This window comes from Mercenaria mercenaria, chromosome 12, assembly GCF_021730395.1.
Source record: "Mercenaria mercenaria strain notata chromosome 12, MADL_Memer_1, whole genome shotgun sequence".
In the NCBI taxonomy this organism is placed as follows: domain Eukaryota; kingdom Metazoa; phylum Mollusca; class Bivalvia; order Venerida; family Veneridae; genus Mercenaria; species Mercenaria mercenaria.
Window position 1 is genome coordinate 10,462,320 of NC_069372.1, and position 14,851 is coordinate 10,477,170.

At 35.4% G+C, this 14,851-nt stretch overlaps 2 protein-coding genes across 2 annotated transcripts; both read left to right on the forward strand.

Moving 5' to 3' along the window:
* The first annotated feature begins 8,042 nt into the window (after positions 1-8,042).
* LOC123534067 (fibropellin-3-like) lies at positions 8,043-13,627 on the forward strand. Its single transcript, XM_053519165.1, has 9 exons — positions 8,043-8,700; positions 9,145-9,261; positions 9,871-9,990; positions 10,792-10,905; positions 11,320-11,433; positions 11,945-12,225; positions 12,481-12,647; positions 13,161-13,289; positions 13,502-13,627. Exons 2-7 carry the CDS (start codon positions 9,228-9,230, stop codon positions 12,541-12,543), a joined length of 726 nt encoding a protein of 241 aa, XP_053375140.1. The 5' UTR covers positions 8,043-8,700; positions 9,145-9,227; the 3' UTR covers positions 12,544-12,647; positions 13,161-13,289; positions 13,502-13,627.
* On the forward strand, positions 12,572-14,091 carry LOC128547167 (uncharacterized). Its single transcript, XM_053518933.1, has 2 exons — positions 12,572-12,647; positions 13,502-14,091. Exons 1-2 carry the CDS (start codon positions 12,572-12,574, stop codon positions 14,089-14,091), a joined length of 666 nt encoding a protein of 221 aa, XP_053374908.1.
* The last annotated feature ends 760 nt before the right edge of the window (positions 14,092-14,851 follow it).

The following is a 14,851-nucleotide window of genomic DNA, read 5'->3' on the forward strand; positions in this document are numbered from 1 at the left end:
CACAGCTTTTTATATTTGAACCACTCAGGTTTGCTATTGCTTATAATAACGATTCTGGTATATACATTTTGCATTAGTCATATACATTTGTATGCCTTACGTAATTCAAAGATAATGAGGAACATTAGCTTGTTACTTCCCTTGAAAAGCTGTATGATAAAGCGCAAGGATAACAAAATACAACTTTGGTCCCTTCAATTGGATTCCTCTGACATTTTCGTTATTACTTTTGTCCAAGACGTTGCTGTTGGTCAAAATAAATATGCTATCTATGTGTAAATACAAATGATTAATCAAACCTAAAAGAAAACCTTTGCCTAATTATTTACAAATCCAATGATATTTAGCGCAGATAATGCTTATGAAAATTACAAAGAAGTCAATGATAAAAACAGAGGAAGGACCAAGTTACTTCTCAGACATAATCAAGGGAAGTAACTGACTTACGTTTTAAAAATAACTACTCCAAAATAACGTCCTCCTGCTACATATAGTTAAGTGTTGAAAGAAAATACACTTAAGTTATTGGTATGAAGGAATAATACTCACATTCCAGAACTAACAACACTTTAATGTTGTGGACATGAGGTTTCAAGGCTATACCCTGACAAAAAATAAAATAATTAATCTACAATTTTCAATTTCACTTCAGAAATGGTAATACTTGTGTATGTGGTGGTGGGGGAGGGGGATACATATCAAGTTCCAAAAGGATTAAACATATGAAACAGGTGTCCAAATAGAAGTTACAGTGCATAATTACATGTTACACTGAACATATGAACTTTGTTGTTGTGCGTCTTTGAGGCGTCATGACCACATTTTGTGTACGTATGTTACAACGATTGTAACTCAGTCAGCTATAATAAAACCAATTGTGTTGTAATTATCAATATACATGGCTATTAAATACTTCCCAACTCCCAGAAGTTAATAAAAAATCGTACATGTACCTGTAATAGTTTCTGCGGAAGCGCGTTAGTCTAAACATTTTCAGAATTCCACTCGTATCAATCGTATTAATCGAAACATACATATTACATGATTTAGCTTTCATAACACGGAAGCACTTGTTTGGACTATTCGTTAGCTTGCATACTTTATACGCATAAGCTCAAGAAAAGATTTCATCTACATGTTCATTGTACCTGGATTTTTTCTTGGGATTTTTTTTTGGTTGGGTTTAACGTCGCACCGACACATTTTAGGTCATATGGCGACTTTCCAGCTTTAATGGTGGAGGAAGACCCCAGGTGCCCCTTCGTGCATTATTTCATCACGAGCGGGCACCTGGGTAGAACCACCGACCTTCCGTAAGCCAGCTGGATGGCTTCCTCACATGAAGAATTCAACGCCCCGAATGAGGCTCGAACCCACATCGATGAGGGGCAAGTGATTTGAAGTCAGCGACCTTAACCACTCGGCCACGGAGGCCCCTTTTTCTTGGGATGATAATTGGGGTACAGAAACGAATCATCACTAGCACGATGGCCTTTTTCAGATTCCATTTATTTCACAACGAACATTACTTTTATATTATATACAGTATCATTTGATGGGGTTATGCCCCTTGCCTCCAACCTCGAAGTAGATCTGTGTTGAACTTACATTGCGCCTATAATTTTACCAGACTTGTGGTAGATATACTAATTACTAATGCAAGTGCAATATATATAGCGTAAAGTATTTTTGATCTCACGGATATAACGTTATACGTTATGTACCGTTCCAGAGGAAGGTCGATAATATGGATAAAAATAAGCTTCCTTGTTGTAGTCGAAAATATTTCCTGTATACGAACGTTGATTTCCCAAGCTTTGTTTAAATACACTGCTGTAAGAAAAAGTGCTATAAAGAAATCCATTCGCATGATTTTATTTTTAACTACTGTTTGTTGAACATGGGATGCAAGAAAAAAAAATTCAACGGCTGTATGTGCGGATGAGAATATCCGGCGCTCGAGTAACTGTTTACGCGGTAACTCGATAGAGCCTCGTAGCGCCTAAACAGTTACCCTCGAGCCGAATATTCCCATCTGCATCTACAACCAGTCAAAGAATCTTATACTATAAGCCGATGCTACATGGCTTGAGGAGTGTTGCATCGTTACATCTCATGAACAGCCTCAGTGAACTGCGTCTGTCTGCTTTTATTTGGTTTGGTTAAATTCTAGATTTAAAATGTTATTTCTGGACCCAAACATTTGTTCCTTACTACTACTGCTTTTTTTGTTATATCCGTCGATTTAAGGTTTAGGATTGTACCATCAAAACACAGAAATAGTTGGTTAACAAATAACATTACCAACAATCTACCTGTCCATTACATGTACGACAGGATACTGAAATTATTTTTGCAACTTAGACACCAAATGCTCATTTTGACATTATGAGTGAGCATTCGGGTAGTACATACGACCTTCTGCATGCCAGATGGTCTCCTTATGTAAAGAATTCTAAATAAAAGCGCGCTCCTTCAAACCACATCGAATTAATGATGGAATTTCCACTAACTGCTTTACGTGTTTGAGGTCAAATATATTATGGTTATATAGGGATGCAGACTGTCTTTTCGTAAATAAACTTTTCAGCTGGACTGCAGAAATTTGGTGATTCAAACCCGGTGTCCGTCCCTGCTAAAATAATGTCCAGAAAAGTAGCTTTACCCATCATTAAAGCATGCTGGAAAGTCGACATATGATCTAAAATGTGTCACTGTCTTTAAACTAAAGAACACTATAAAACAGCAGACAAGTACGAACAAGGATACCTTATATCGCCGCTTGATATTGAACGTTTGAATGTAACATCAATCATTTTTTAGCTCTGGTGGTCCCTGAAAGAGGTCAAGCAAAAGCATGTGAACAAAACTGGAAAGATATGTCTGTACATTATTCATTCAAAAGGTTTCTTTTTTGTTTTAGTTATGGCGGCCCCCAATATTGGCTAGGCATTCCTGAAGAAATTTGAAAAGGTCTAAAGGATGCTACAGACCAAGGTTGGCGGTAACACATTAAGCTGCTCATAGGAACAAGTTGTTAAAAATTTTAAGCTTTGGTGTTTACTAAAAGCGATCAAGCAGAACCATTCACACAAACATCCATGTAAGGATGTTACATAAAAAACAGGGGGCCTCCGTGGCCAATGTCGCTGACTTCAAATCACTTGCTCTCATCGATGTAGGTTCGAGCCTCACTTGGTGGTTGAACTCTTCATGTGAGGAAAAAAAAAACAAGGAAGAATATCCAACAGGGAAAGCCACGTTCTAAAAACGCAGCCTCTCCAACCGCGCACACGATAAACACAAACACAACACATACACACGCACACCGCTCGTGATGAAATAATACACGGAGGGGCACCTTGGGTCTTCCTCTACCATCAAAGCTGGAAAGTCGCCATATGACTTACAATTGTGTCGGTGCGACGTTAAACTCAACAAAATGAAAAAAATGAAATACATAAGTAACAGACCTTTTTCTAAAACAAAGATCAAGACAACAAATATAAATATCTTTTTCTATTTTAAGTTAGGCTAGTTGAGACATTTAATCAAATCTGAAAGATGTCCATGCAAGGATTGTCCAGGCATTTAGAGAGGTCGTTTAATGCTTGTTTACTTTTAAACTCTGCAGGCCCCTTGAACTTGCAAGAAGTCATTATATTGTTGCTACAGACCAAGTTAACGACAAAATAACAAGCAGAAGTTCTTTAAAGAGTTTTCCTTCTATTGTTAGTTTTTGTGCCATCTAAATGGAGTCAAATAGACCGAATTATACAAACCCGAGAGTGAAATAGAACCCTGCATAAATGAAGTATTTCTTAATATATAAGGAAGAAATATTTTTTTTATATATGTATACTCAAGTGGTACCTTCTCCCAAAAAGCAGAATACACAGTACATTCTGGGACAAACGATGATTGTTAAATTTTCTTAACTTAAAGGACTATGATGCGGCCAGTCTATTAAGATTAAAAAAATCCCTCAGAATCCCCAATATAACTCTGGGAATCGTATTTGCAATATTTTTTTATATTCAATATTACGCTGTAAACAGGCCCAGTACGATGTTACGGACATCTCTGTCATATCAAGGTTAAAGTGATCTGTTAATCAAGGTAGCCTGATAGTTTTTAGAATGGCAAAGTTCTGCAATGGCTATGATTTTTCCTTATTTAGCAGTTTAAACATTTAATGACTAGGGTATGTCATGACAACAACCAACGCATTTTTCCTCACTGCTAAGGTAACATTTTATTTGTCCATGAGCAAATTGAGAATTTTAATGAAATGATATCAGCTACAAATAACAAAACGTTGTCTTAAGTGTGTTAGTGAATTACATTTTATTTTAAATGTTTCCTATTCTTTAACAACCAAACAATGCGACGCGGTTTAATTTTAATGATACTCGTATTAGTGCGCCGTCTTTTAGCGTTATAAGTATGGGCAATAAACAAAATTAAGACACGACGAAGAGAATTTTTTTAAACTAAATCAGGTTTCCGTATATACCAAAGCCATCTCATGAATAACAAGATAATCATTAACAATAGTCAATGAAAAAGTTTCTTTTAAAGCATATAAAAACCCAATCAAAATATATTTAGGTAACTGTTCTCGGTTTGATCGAATCTGTCTTTGCTCTGTTCTATAATAAAATGTATTATCCTAAATATATTGAATCCGATTTAAGTCTTGGACAGAAATTTTAAATCAACAGAATAAGAACATGGGTAATAATTAAAAGATGAAGTCAAGTACATTGATATTGTTATACTTTATAAGAACAGCACACCATATAACTTGAAACTATAATCATGATTCTGAAAGTAATTCATATGCCCACTTTGAACATGAAATAATACTGAATCCATAAATGTTGGAAATGAGAATAATAATAATAATGATAATTTTATTCAATTAGCATAGCTATTTGGCTATAGCCAGTTTAACACATGGTCACATTGGTTGTGCTCAACTACAATGAATTATCTATACTTCATTTAAACGTTCGGACGCGGTGACTTGTGTTTACATTTGATTTGGACTATTTGAATAGCACTTTTTCTGTGTGCTAGTTCATTCATTTCATTATATATAGCTTGATGTTGTGTGATTCATGGATACAGCGGCAAATAACACTTATTATTTATAAGTGCCACGCAAATATATACACATACATACAATGTTATATAGTCCCCTGCAATCTCTTGGTGATAACAAAGTAAATGTTCTTCGCTGAGGTATACATTTGACACAGACTTAAGCTTTTGTCTAGTATCTTCATCGGCATTGGAGTAATTAAACACTTCAGTGACAGCTCCAGATTTCCCACTTGTGCCCAATTTCACTATCCAGCATCGATAGTCTCCTGTGACAGCTCTTGTCTAATTACTATCACAACAAAAAAACCATTGAATCGAAACTGAAATATTATGTTAGGAAACAAAACGCATGAGCCAAAGTAACGTTTGTTTCCATCAAAGACGACATATAGTAAATTACCGTTACATTCGTTAGACCATTCACAACGACCTTAGGACACCTCTAAGAACTTAAGTCCATACCTGGTTAATGCGGCTTAATTCGAACTATTTAGGTCAAACAATGACTATTCAGCTCACGAGTTCGTCACATGTATAGAAAGAAATGTTAAAATAATGAACTGTTTTCGTTTCATTTCGTTAAAAACTGCAACGCAAGCGCGTCTTGAATAATTAGATAGATTTGCACAGGTGACCTGTTACTATCAAAATATATTATGAATTATATATTTTTGTTATCTACATTAGTATCTGTCAAATGCACGTCGAGCCATTTTGTAGTGGAATGAGAAAATACTAATTAACCATGAATCATTTTAAAAACACGTAAGTAAGTGAGAAAGTTTGTACTACGAAATAAATCGAAAAAAAAAGTCCTGTTTGAAAAATTTAATCAGGATAGAATTCTTGAAGAAGATTGTTTATGTAGAATAGTTTTATCTGAGTACACTTAAATCTTTAATACTTTAAGATTTCAACTGACATTGAGAATTTAAGTAGATGCATAAAAATTCCGTTTATTACGATTGACTACATAACACTTTTCCTCCGTAAAGATAATGTATCATTATTTACATTAGTTGCCCTGATTTAAACACATTTTCTTCTTCCTGTTCGAATCGAATAAAGCAATATAACATAAAGCTTAGCTATAACCTTCATGCCTCGGTCACAAAACCGTACGATGTCCGTACGGTTTTAAAAAATCGTACGAGTCCAAAAACGGTCTCCGTACAAACGCAGCGTCCGGTCACAGTACCTACCGGTCCCGCACGATCTATAGAGGCTGCAATCATAGGATATCCGCAGACAAGTCGTGCGGAACTCGCAAGGAGTCCGGCGGTACTTCGTACGGTGTTCGTAGGTTCGTACGGCACTCGCACGGCGGCCGCACATTCCTGTTTTCTTACCACCTTGAACCACCAAGGAAGTCGTGCGGAGCCCTTACGACGATCGTAACGCCCTGCAAGTCCCGTTCGGACATCGCACGTTCTCCACACGGTGCTTACAATCAGCAAGCCTCGCGGATTTCCGTGCGATGTCGTGATGGCATTTCAAAATTTAAGATATTTAAGAAATAATAAGTGTTGAAATAAGGTTAATCGGAGAATAACCAGAGCTTGGAGTTATCATGTGTATGAAGAGGCCTGAGTGATATATTTCTAGACATAAAAACGACACACGAGGGTTATTCTAGGATAAACTTTATTTAGATACTTATTATTTTGATTCTAACACGACTTACTTCAAATGACGTTAGACGAGAACAGATGAGTATTTTCATTAAACGTAATTACAACTGCGCGTTACGCCGAAGCATTTGGCCAAAAACACGGTCCGCGCGCAGGACAGGTTGGTTTATTGCAGAATAACTCGAGATAGATTTTGCTCTGCATGTATGTATGTTATCAGCTTGTCGTGTTAGAATGATTGATCAATATTTTATTTAAACCCAAGATAAGTGTTTAGAGATATTAAAATGCCGTAGATTTACAGCATCTTATCAGCAATGATCAACTGACTCAGTGATTGGACGCCTTGAAGAAAAAAGAACTTGTATTACTTTAGGGTCAAACAATTTTCAATCGTTTAGATTCAAGTATCTTGTGGAGAGCTCAGTGTAATATTACGACAATAATGAGGATTTTTCTGTTACATCTATTTCTTATTTTTGTTAAAGGTCAATGTAAGTACATCATGTATTATAATATTGATGAATAGAAATATAACGTTGAATTATATCTTGTTTCGTTACTGTTTGATAATATCATTTTCGCGAAATGCGGAAGAAAACTAATTTTCAATGCTCAGTCAGAAATCTCATATATGATTTGTTGTAAGTACACACAAATATTCGTCCCTTTAATCAAATATGAAATCTAATAACTTATTTTTTCCATCAATAAAAAGTATTTGTTTTGATTAGATAGATTGTTGCGCTCCTTCCCTTTCGCGTTCTTAAAACTGAAGATTTCACTTCACGAAAACAAACTTACTATGCATTGGTAATATTCTGATAAAATATTGATGAAACAATCAAAAACTAAAATGCATGCGATGCTTTCAGCACACAGACCATGCACCACAGGGCAATGCGACATTTCGTGTTACCATGAGTTTTCTAAATACGATGCTCACGCATTCCTGTCATCTGGTGAAAGGTCTACACCAAGAGAATGCTGCCACGAGGTGTACTGCGAGGAAAAGAAGGAAAAATGTCATGTAAATATGAAATTCAATTACCAAACAACTTAGCTGGTGATAATGACAATATAGGAAAAACAGTATTAAAACATACACGACTTATTTTCTATCATTTTATGTCAGTGGTCATCTTAAACACAGATTTACCCCCCCCCCCCCCCCCCGCGCCAAAGAAGAAAAAAAAACAAAACAACAACAACCCCCCCTCCCCCCAAAAAAAAAAAAAAAAAAACCCAGAAAAACACTCTCTGTTTCGTAATGTTTATTTTCTTGACAAATTGTACTTTTTATCGAATCTTAATTATGATATATTTTTACTTGTATAAGATAACAATAAATCTTTGTAATGGAACAATATTGAGGGAAGTACGAATTTATCAACGTATATCATTATCTTTTCACGATTATTGCCTGTATGTAATTTAATATTCTAACACGATCCGATTCATTTCCCTATTAAACAAAGAAGGCTGAAAACAGTGAATTATTATTCAACAATTCACTGTTCTGACGTCACAATTATTACGTCATAGCGTCAAACGGTATAACGGCGCGCTGGAAAAGAAACCTATTGAAAACGGGCAAATATTCAATGAATGCCGTCAAGGATGTATATACTTTAAAGACCTTGGTAACGTGTTAGAATGGAAATAATATATCTCTTTTAGTGATTTGCTCTTGAATAAAACATCTCCGCATAGTTCAGTTAAGACACATATTTTCACAAGTAACTGTCGATAAAATATTTTTTCTTGACCACAAAGAAAAAATTACATTAATGATTTGTTGTGCACAAGTTTAGATCTAATGTGTTTAATGTACTTCGAAAGACCGAGCAATACAGATCGTATATTGCCAAGAAGCACTCGGGAATATGGAGTTGTGATTCTTGAAAAGTAATTAGTGTGACATCATGGTGCTATAAACATTATAACTACACATGTAAAGGTGAGCGTTGCATTAAGTTACAAATTACGTTTAATATATGTGTTTTTCATTGGTGTATTAATGTTGACCCGAAACATCATGAAGAAAGCTGGAAGAATACACGTTAATGATTTAAACGAGGCAAACTATTTGATTAATACAATATGATTTTATAAGGTAAAATGAGTCACAAATTCATAAGCATGTCATAAGTTACCAGGATCCTAGGGTATGAATTGAAATTGAAATACTAGTAAGAGATCAATTGGACTCGGAATGCCGTTTGTCATCAGTGAACTGCAGAATTGTGCTAAGAAACAACAAAATCAGTTCCTGTCATAAACAGACTCAGTCAAATTGAATCTATTATTTGGTTACGTTCAATGCTTATAAATTTATTATAACCTTGAAGCGAGGTCACAGTTATTCAAATTTTGTGTCATTTTCTGTCCATATCTTCTTCAGATATTTGTCATGCTCTGTCCAGAGACCGTTGTGAAAATGGTGGAACATGCGTTCCGAAGGGTGCAAGTTTCACATGTTCGTGCATGCCAGGGTTTGAAGGCGAGATATGTCAAGTCAGTATGTATAATAATTATCCGTATGTACTGCTGTTTTGGATTTAGTTTTTGTTGCGCTCATATGTTTTCTTTGAGTGCCAAGTTCCTCAGTGTGTGCAGACCTTGATAAACTGTTGACTCATACAAAGTGGTGCTAGTGAAACAAATTGTCTAAACTGTTGTTGGTTTGGGCAGAAAACATATCAATTTAACATCGACAAACGTTGAAGATTTCGTTCGATAATGAAGCAACAAACAAAAATGTGGAGGTAGTATATAATAAACGGGTAATTACAGTAGTAGCTTGATCTGGGATTTTGTATTCGGTTCTTGCGGATTTTGCAAGGACGGATCATAGTCGGCCTCGTGAGATCCGAACCGGCAAAATCCACTCTGGCCGAAAACAGCAACCATTATAATAATCCTATTATATTGCAATTGGTTCTAGAACAACTCTCGAGACGCTTTACGTACGTATCTAACGCATACGGTCTGAATTAATTAGAGAAATAAATTAAGACGGTAAGGTACTTCCGATATACTTGTATTCTTTTTAAAGGCATTATGTATCATGTATGCTATTTCAACCGATATCAATTACATTAAAATGTATTGACATTTTCTTTTATAGATATTGACGACTGCACACCAAACCCGTGCAACGCATCGACAAGTATCCGTTGTATAGATGGCACAAATGATTTTTCTTGCAACTGTAAACCCGGATACACAGGCAAAACTTGCAATATAGGTATCTACTGGTACATTGTTCGATCATTTGATATAACATTTCAATTGTAGAAATATATTAGTATTGAAACTTGTATTCATTAAAGCAATTATGTAATGATTACCTGTATACAAGGTTATAGCTCTTAAACATCACGTGTATGTGTTAATATCAATGCAGTATTGTATAGTTTTTGGATGAATACGGATAATCCGGAAGAAAAAAATATAATACAAGCAATTCAGTTTTAATGACAATGGCCAATACACGTAAAATGTAATGGTAAATAGGACATGTAAAAATCATGACCCTGTGAGTCTTTGATTTATATATAAAACAAAATATGTGTGTATGTGTGTGTGTTTGGGTTTAACTTCTTTTTCAACAATTTTTCAGTCATATAAACGACGGTGTCTACTTGTAGCAGTGAGCACAATGCCCAACTTTTTCGTGCTGCCTCACTGGAATATCACTCCGTAGACACGTGGCATGATACCCCACCCAGTCACCTTATACTGACACCGGGCTGACCAGTCCTAGCACTATCACCTTAATGCTGAGCGCCAAGCGAGGAAGCTGCTAGTACCATTTTTTACGTCTTTGGTATGACGCGGCCGGGGATGGAACCCACGACCTCCCGCACTCGAAGCGGACGCTCTACCACTAGGCTACCAAGGCGGTAAACAAAATATGTAATTCGGGATCAAAACATGTTGTCATACATATAACAGACTGGATTACTTTTAGTGAATATAAACACATACATTTTTGTATTGAAGTTGTTTCACACAGATTTCTGTAGCAACTACTTTTATCGTTCAGATATCGACGAGTGTACAAGTTCACCCTGTGAGCACGGAAGTACCTGCGTGGATCATGTTAACGGATACACATGTGCCTGTGCGCCGGGTTATACTGGAGTTCTCTGTGAAATAGGTAGGTATCAATAAATCAGAATTCTAAAGTTGTACGGTTCTCATATATTGTATATATATGTTGGTCTGGCGGGGACGCCATCACGCATAATCAAATATTTGCCGTTCTGGCATATTTGCGCCGCACCGACAACGAATATCTGAATATCTTATTTGTCGTATTTGTTCGCTTCTTCATTGTTCGGGCTTGTTGTCGCATCGCCCGTACACCTACGCTCCGTTTCCCTCCCTATCGGTTTCTTTTTCACGAAGAATTACTTCATAAACTCTATCTATAACGAAGAAGGATTCAAGTTGAAACACGTTAGAAGATAAATAGTAAAAAAAAATTAAATTAAACATTAGAGTTATTCTCATATATATTCTTAGATTGCAGTAGGTATTTGATATTTTCTTTTATTTCCTTTCACTACAGAGATCGACGAATGCGCGAGTTCTCCGTGCAAGAATGGTGCCACGTGCAAGGATATGATAAATCGATTTACTTGTCAATGTCCTCCACGAATATATGGCGTTCTATGCGATACAAGTAAGACAGAGATATTTTTGTAGACATGTTTTTCTTTTTTTAATGAAAAGTTTAGCTACTACTCATCGCGTATTAAAAGTAGATCCAAAATATTGTTTAACGATGTAGTATAAGTAACGCTTCAAGGTTGTAATTATTATGTTGCTATTTAGTTACAAATGTTAATTGGTACGAAAATACTTTATTTATTTTATTCTGCAATTATTTGATATCTACCACAGGGATGTATTGTAAACGCAAGGCTCAAAACGACGTTGGCAGTATATGCTTATAACATGTAGTCATCACTGGATTGAGTCACATATTAACATTAAATCGACAAAAAATCAATAACTGATGCATGTACATGATTTTACCCTTATCAGTCAATTCACTTTTATCTTAAACACCAGTCTGGTTGAACATGAACCCGGAATGTTGTGTTTCAATAAGCACGCGTAGTCATGACTGTTTTGAGAATCCAGTGCTATATGTAGTAATGGAAACAAAATACGGCTTTTATATTATACAGATATTTGCCATCCGACTCCGGCAGATGTCGTCTTTGTATTGGATTCATCAGTTAGCATGACAGAGAAAGAATTTAAGAAACAACTGGAATTTATTGCTAATTTTAGCAGTAAAGTTCCCATCGGACCACGTGACTTCCAAATAAGCATGGTGACTTTTTCCTTCCATGCTCATGTTGAGTTCTATCTAAACCAGTACACAGACAATTCTTCACTTATTGACGCTGTAATGAATATCACATACAAACCAGGTTCAACTCGTACTGATGAAGGTCTCAAAGCGGTAAGTTTATACATATGCTGTGAAATATGTTCTTTTTCTTTTAATTGATATACGTGCCAGTGTGCAAATACATGTATTTTCAAAAAAGAAAAGAAAAAAAAACATTTTGTAGATATAACTTAAACAACCGGAATGTACCATAATTATAATGTAGGTTTACACTATTTGGTAATTTCCTTTTTTGCTATAAACAATTCAGTACATGCGTATGTAGATATTAAACAATTGCTAATATGTGAAACTTTATTATTAAAGGCCAAGGCAGTTTTCAGTATGGGTCATGGTATTGAAAGGCGGATAAAACAACACACAGGCTGATAGGTTTGTGTATATCATTACTGACGGCATGTCAACATACAGAATGAAAACCAAGGAAGCCGCCAGATCTTTGAAAAAGGTCGTAGATTCAATCGCTGTCATTGGTGAGTTCGTACCAAGTACAATGTATATTTTGAGATACTTACTGTTTGTGGATGGAGAGTTGTAGTAGTTTTGAACATTACGTTGCAAAAAACGAAATTCATATGAAAACTTGTAAAACATTTGACTGCAGAATGAAAATTCAGCCATTTTTGTGATGCGTGCTTTTGTTTTTCCTGATGTGGCAGTTTACAAATGCAGCCAAAAAAGATTTAAATCAGTAAAGTGATACATTTTTATGCTTTCCATAGTTTGTCACTAAATTTATAGTTATACGTATCAGAGAAAACTCCGATGTTGTCCTTAAACTAAAATGATCAAAAATACTCAGAAGATATACATCATATTATTAAGTTTCGGAATATGAAATGTTACGCTAACAGATTTGACCAAATGTTGAGCTATACATTTATCATTAGCTGTATTAAAATGCAGATGGGTATTTACCTAGTTTCATTGTAAACTCAAAATACATTTACAGCTTTTTGGTGAACTTTCCTTCATTTTCATTGTAGGTATCGGAAATGAAGTTTCTCATCAAGAACTTATGGATATGGCTACAGACCCATCATTTGGGTATTCCATAAAGAACTTTAATTCTTTGTACACCGTTCTCAAACGCCTGGTTCATTTTGACTGCGATAGTAATTATTGTTGATTTTTTTGTTTGTTTCATATGCTGAATGCCTTTTATTCTTTTAAACCTACGCTATGATGCAAAAGCTGATAGACATGTTCACTAATAATACTTTTAAGGTACAAAAGGCCCAAAATGACGTTCAAAGTAACACATCATGTAGCTTATTATAGTGAGTACTTTTCTAGCGTTACAGAATAAGATATATATTTTTTTCAGAATGTGAAAACAGCGCAGAATCTGACGTAGCTATTTTCTTAGATTCTTCAGTAACAGTCCAACAGTACAGCGCAAGCATTGACGCAGTTATTCACATCATTGACGTCATGAAGCGGTTTGGTGTCAATGATACACGTTTAAGCGTGTCATCATTTTCCGATTCTATAAATAGTATCATAGGAATGGGCGAGACATATAATAAAGACGCCATCAAGGGTAGGCTCAACATGATCCCCCATTCAAAAGCTGTTCGGGTTCCAATGAATACGTTATATAAGCATGCCAGAACGCAGATTTTCAACAACAGCGTTTCAAGACAAAATGCAAAGAAGTTCTTGATAATATTTACAAACGGCACCGTGAATGCCAACAACAAGAGCGACCTTGAAAGAGAGAAATCGTTGTTAGAAGCTGAAGGTGTTAACATTATTGCAGTCGGCAGTGGAGAAGATGCGAATTTCGGTGGATTGATTCAGTTAGTGACGGATACCTTTGATGTATTCGTTACTTCTAAAGACTTGCCGCTGAGCAATCTGGATGTTTTACAGTCTGAGTTTGTTTATAATAAATGTGACCTTAAAGGTGAATGAAAAAATGTAGAGATAAGGCAAAATATTGGTCAGAGACTTCAGGTGTGCGAGGAACACCTCTCTTTTTTTCAAACTAATAAAGATATACTTTAATTAAATGTTAATTGTGTTAATCAAGACATGAGCGTGTACTACCAGTTAGACAAGCTAATATTGATAGGTTGTTGCTATTGACACTCTTGAATGTCTTTTTCAACAGTTAAATGATGTACGGACAAAAGATTATTGAATGCATTCTAAGCTAATAAATACAGACACTAACAGTTTACAAGGATACGGATGTTTAGAGACAATGGCGCTATATAACTATGTTAGAAGTTAGTTGGACATAATAATTTAAGCGTTTTGTTTTTACGACAGTCTGATATATGTGTACAATATTGTCTAACCAATACCTCCTTAAATTCCAAATTGTTGCACAAGCTTCAATATGAATAAATAAATATTTATGTTAATAAGTGGCGTATTCCTGTCATAATCGAGTGTAGTTTCATGCATTAACTGCTATCTCAAGAGACGAACTTTTGAACACTGATATGAAAAAGACATCGATTTACCTTGATAATCTGATGTTATCTATAGCCAAATATTACACAAATAAATCATCCGTTTTAACATTATACGTACGTCGCACGCTATTTTGCACAAATGCGTAACGTTATTTTGACGTCAGTTTGACGTACAAATTACTAATTGAAAAAATAGATAGCAAAAAATGCGTTGAGATAAATCTGCATATTCTTTGATGGTATCGTAATTT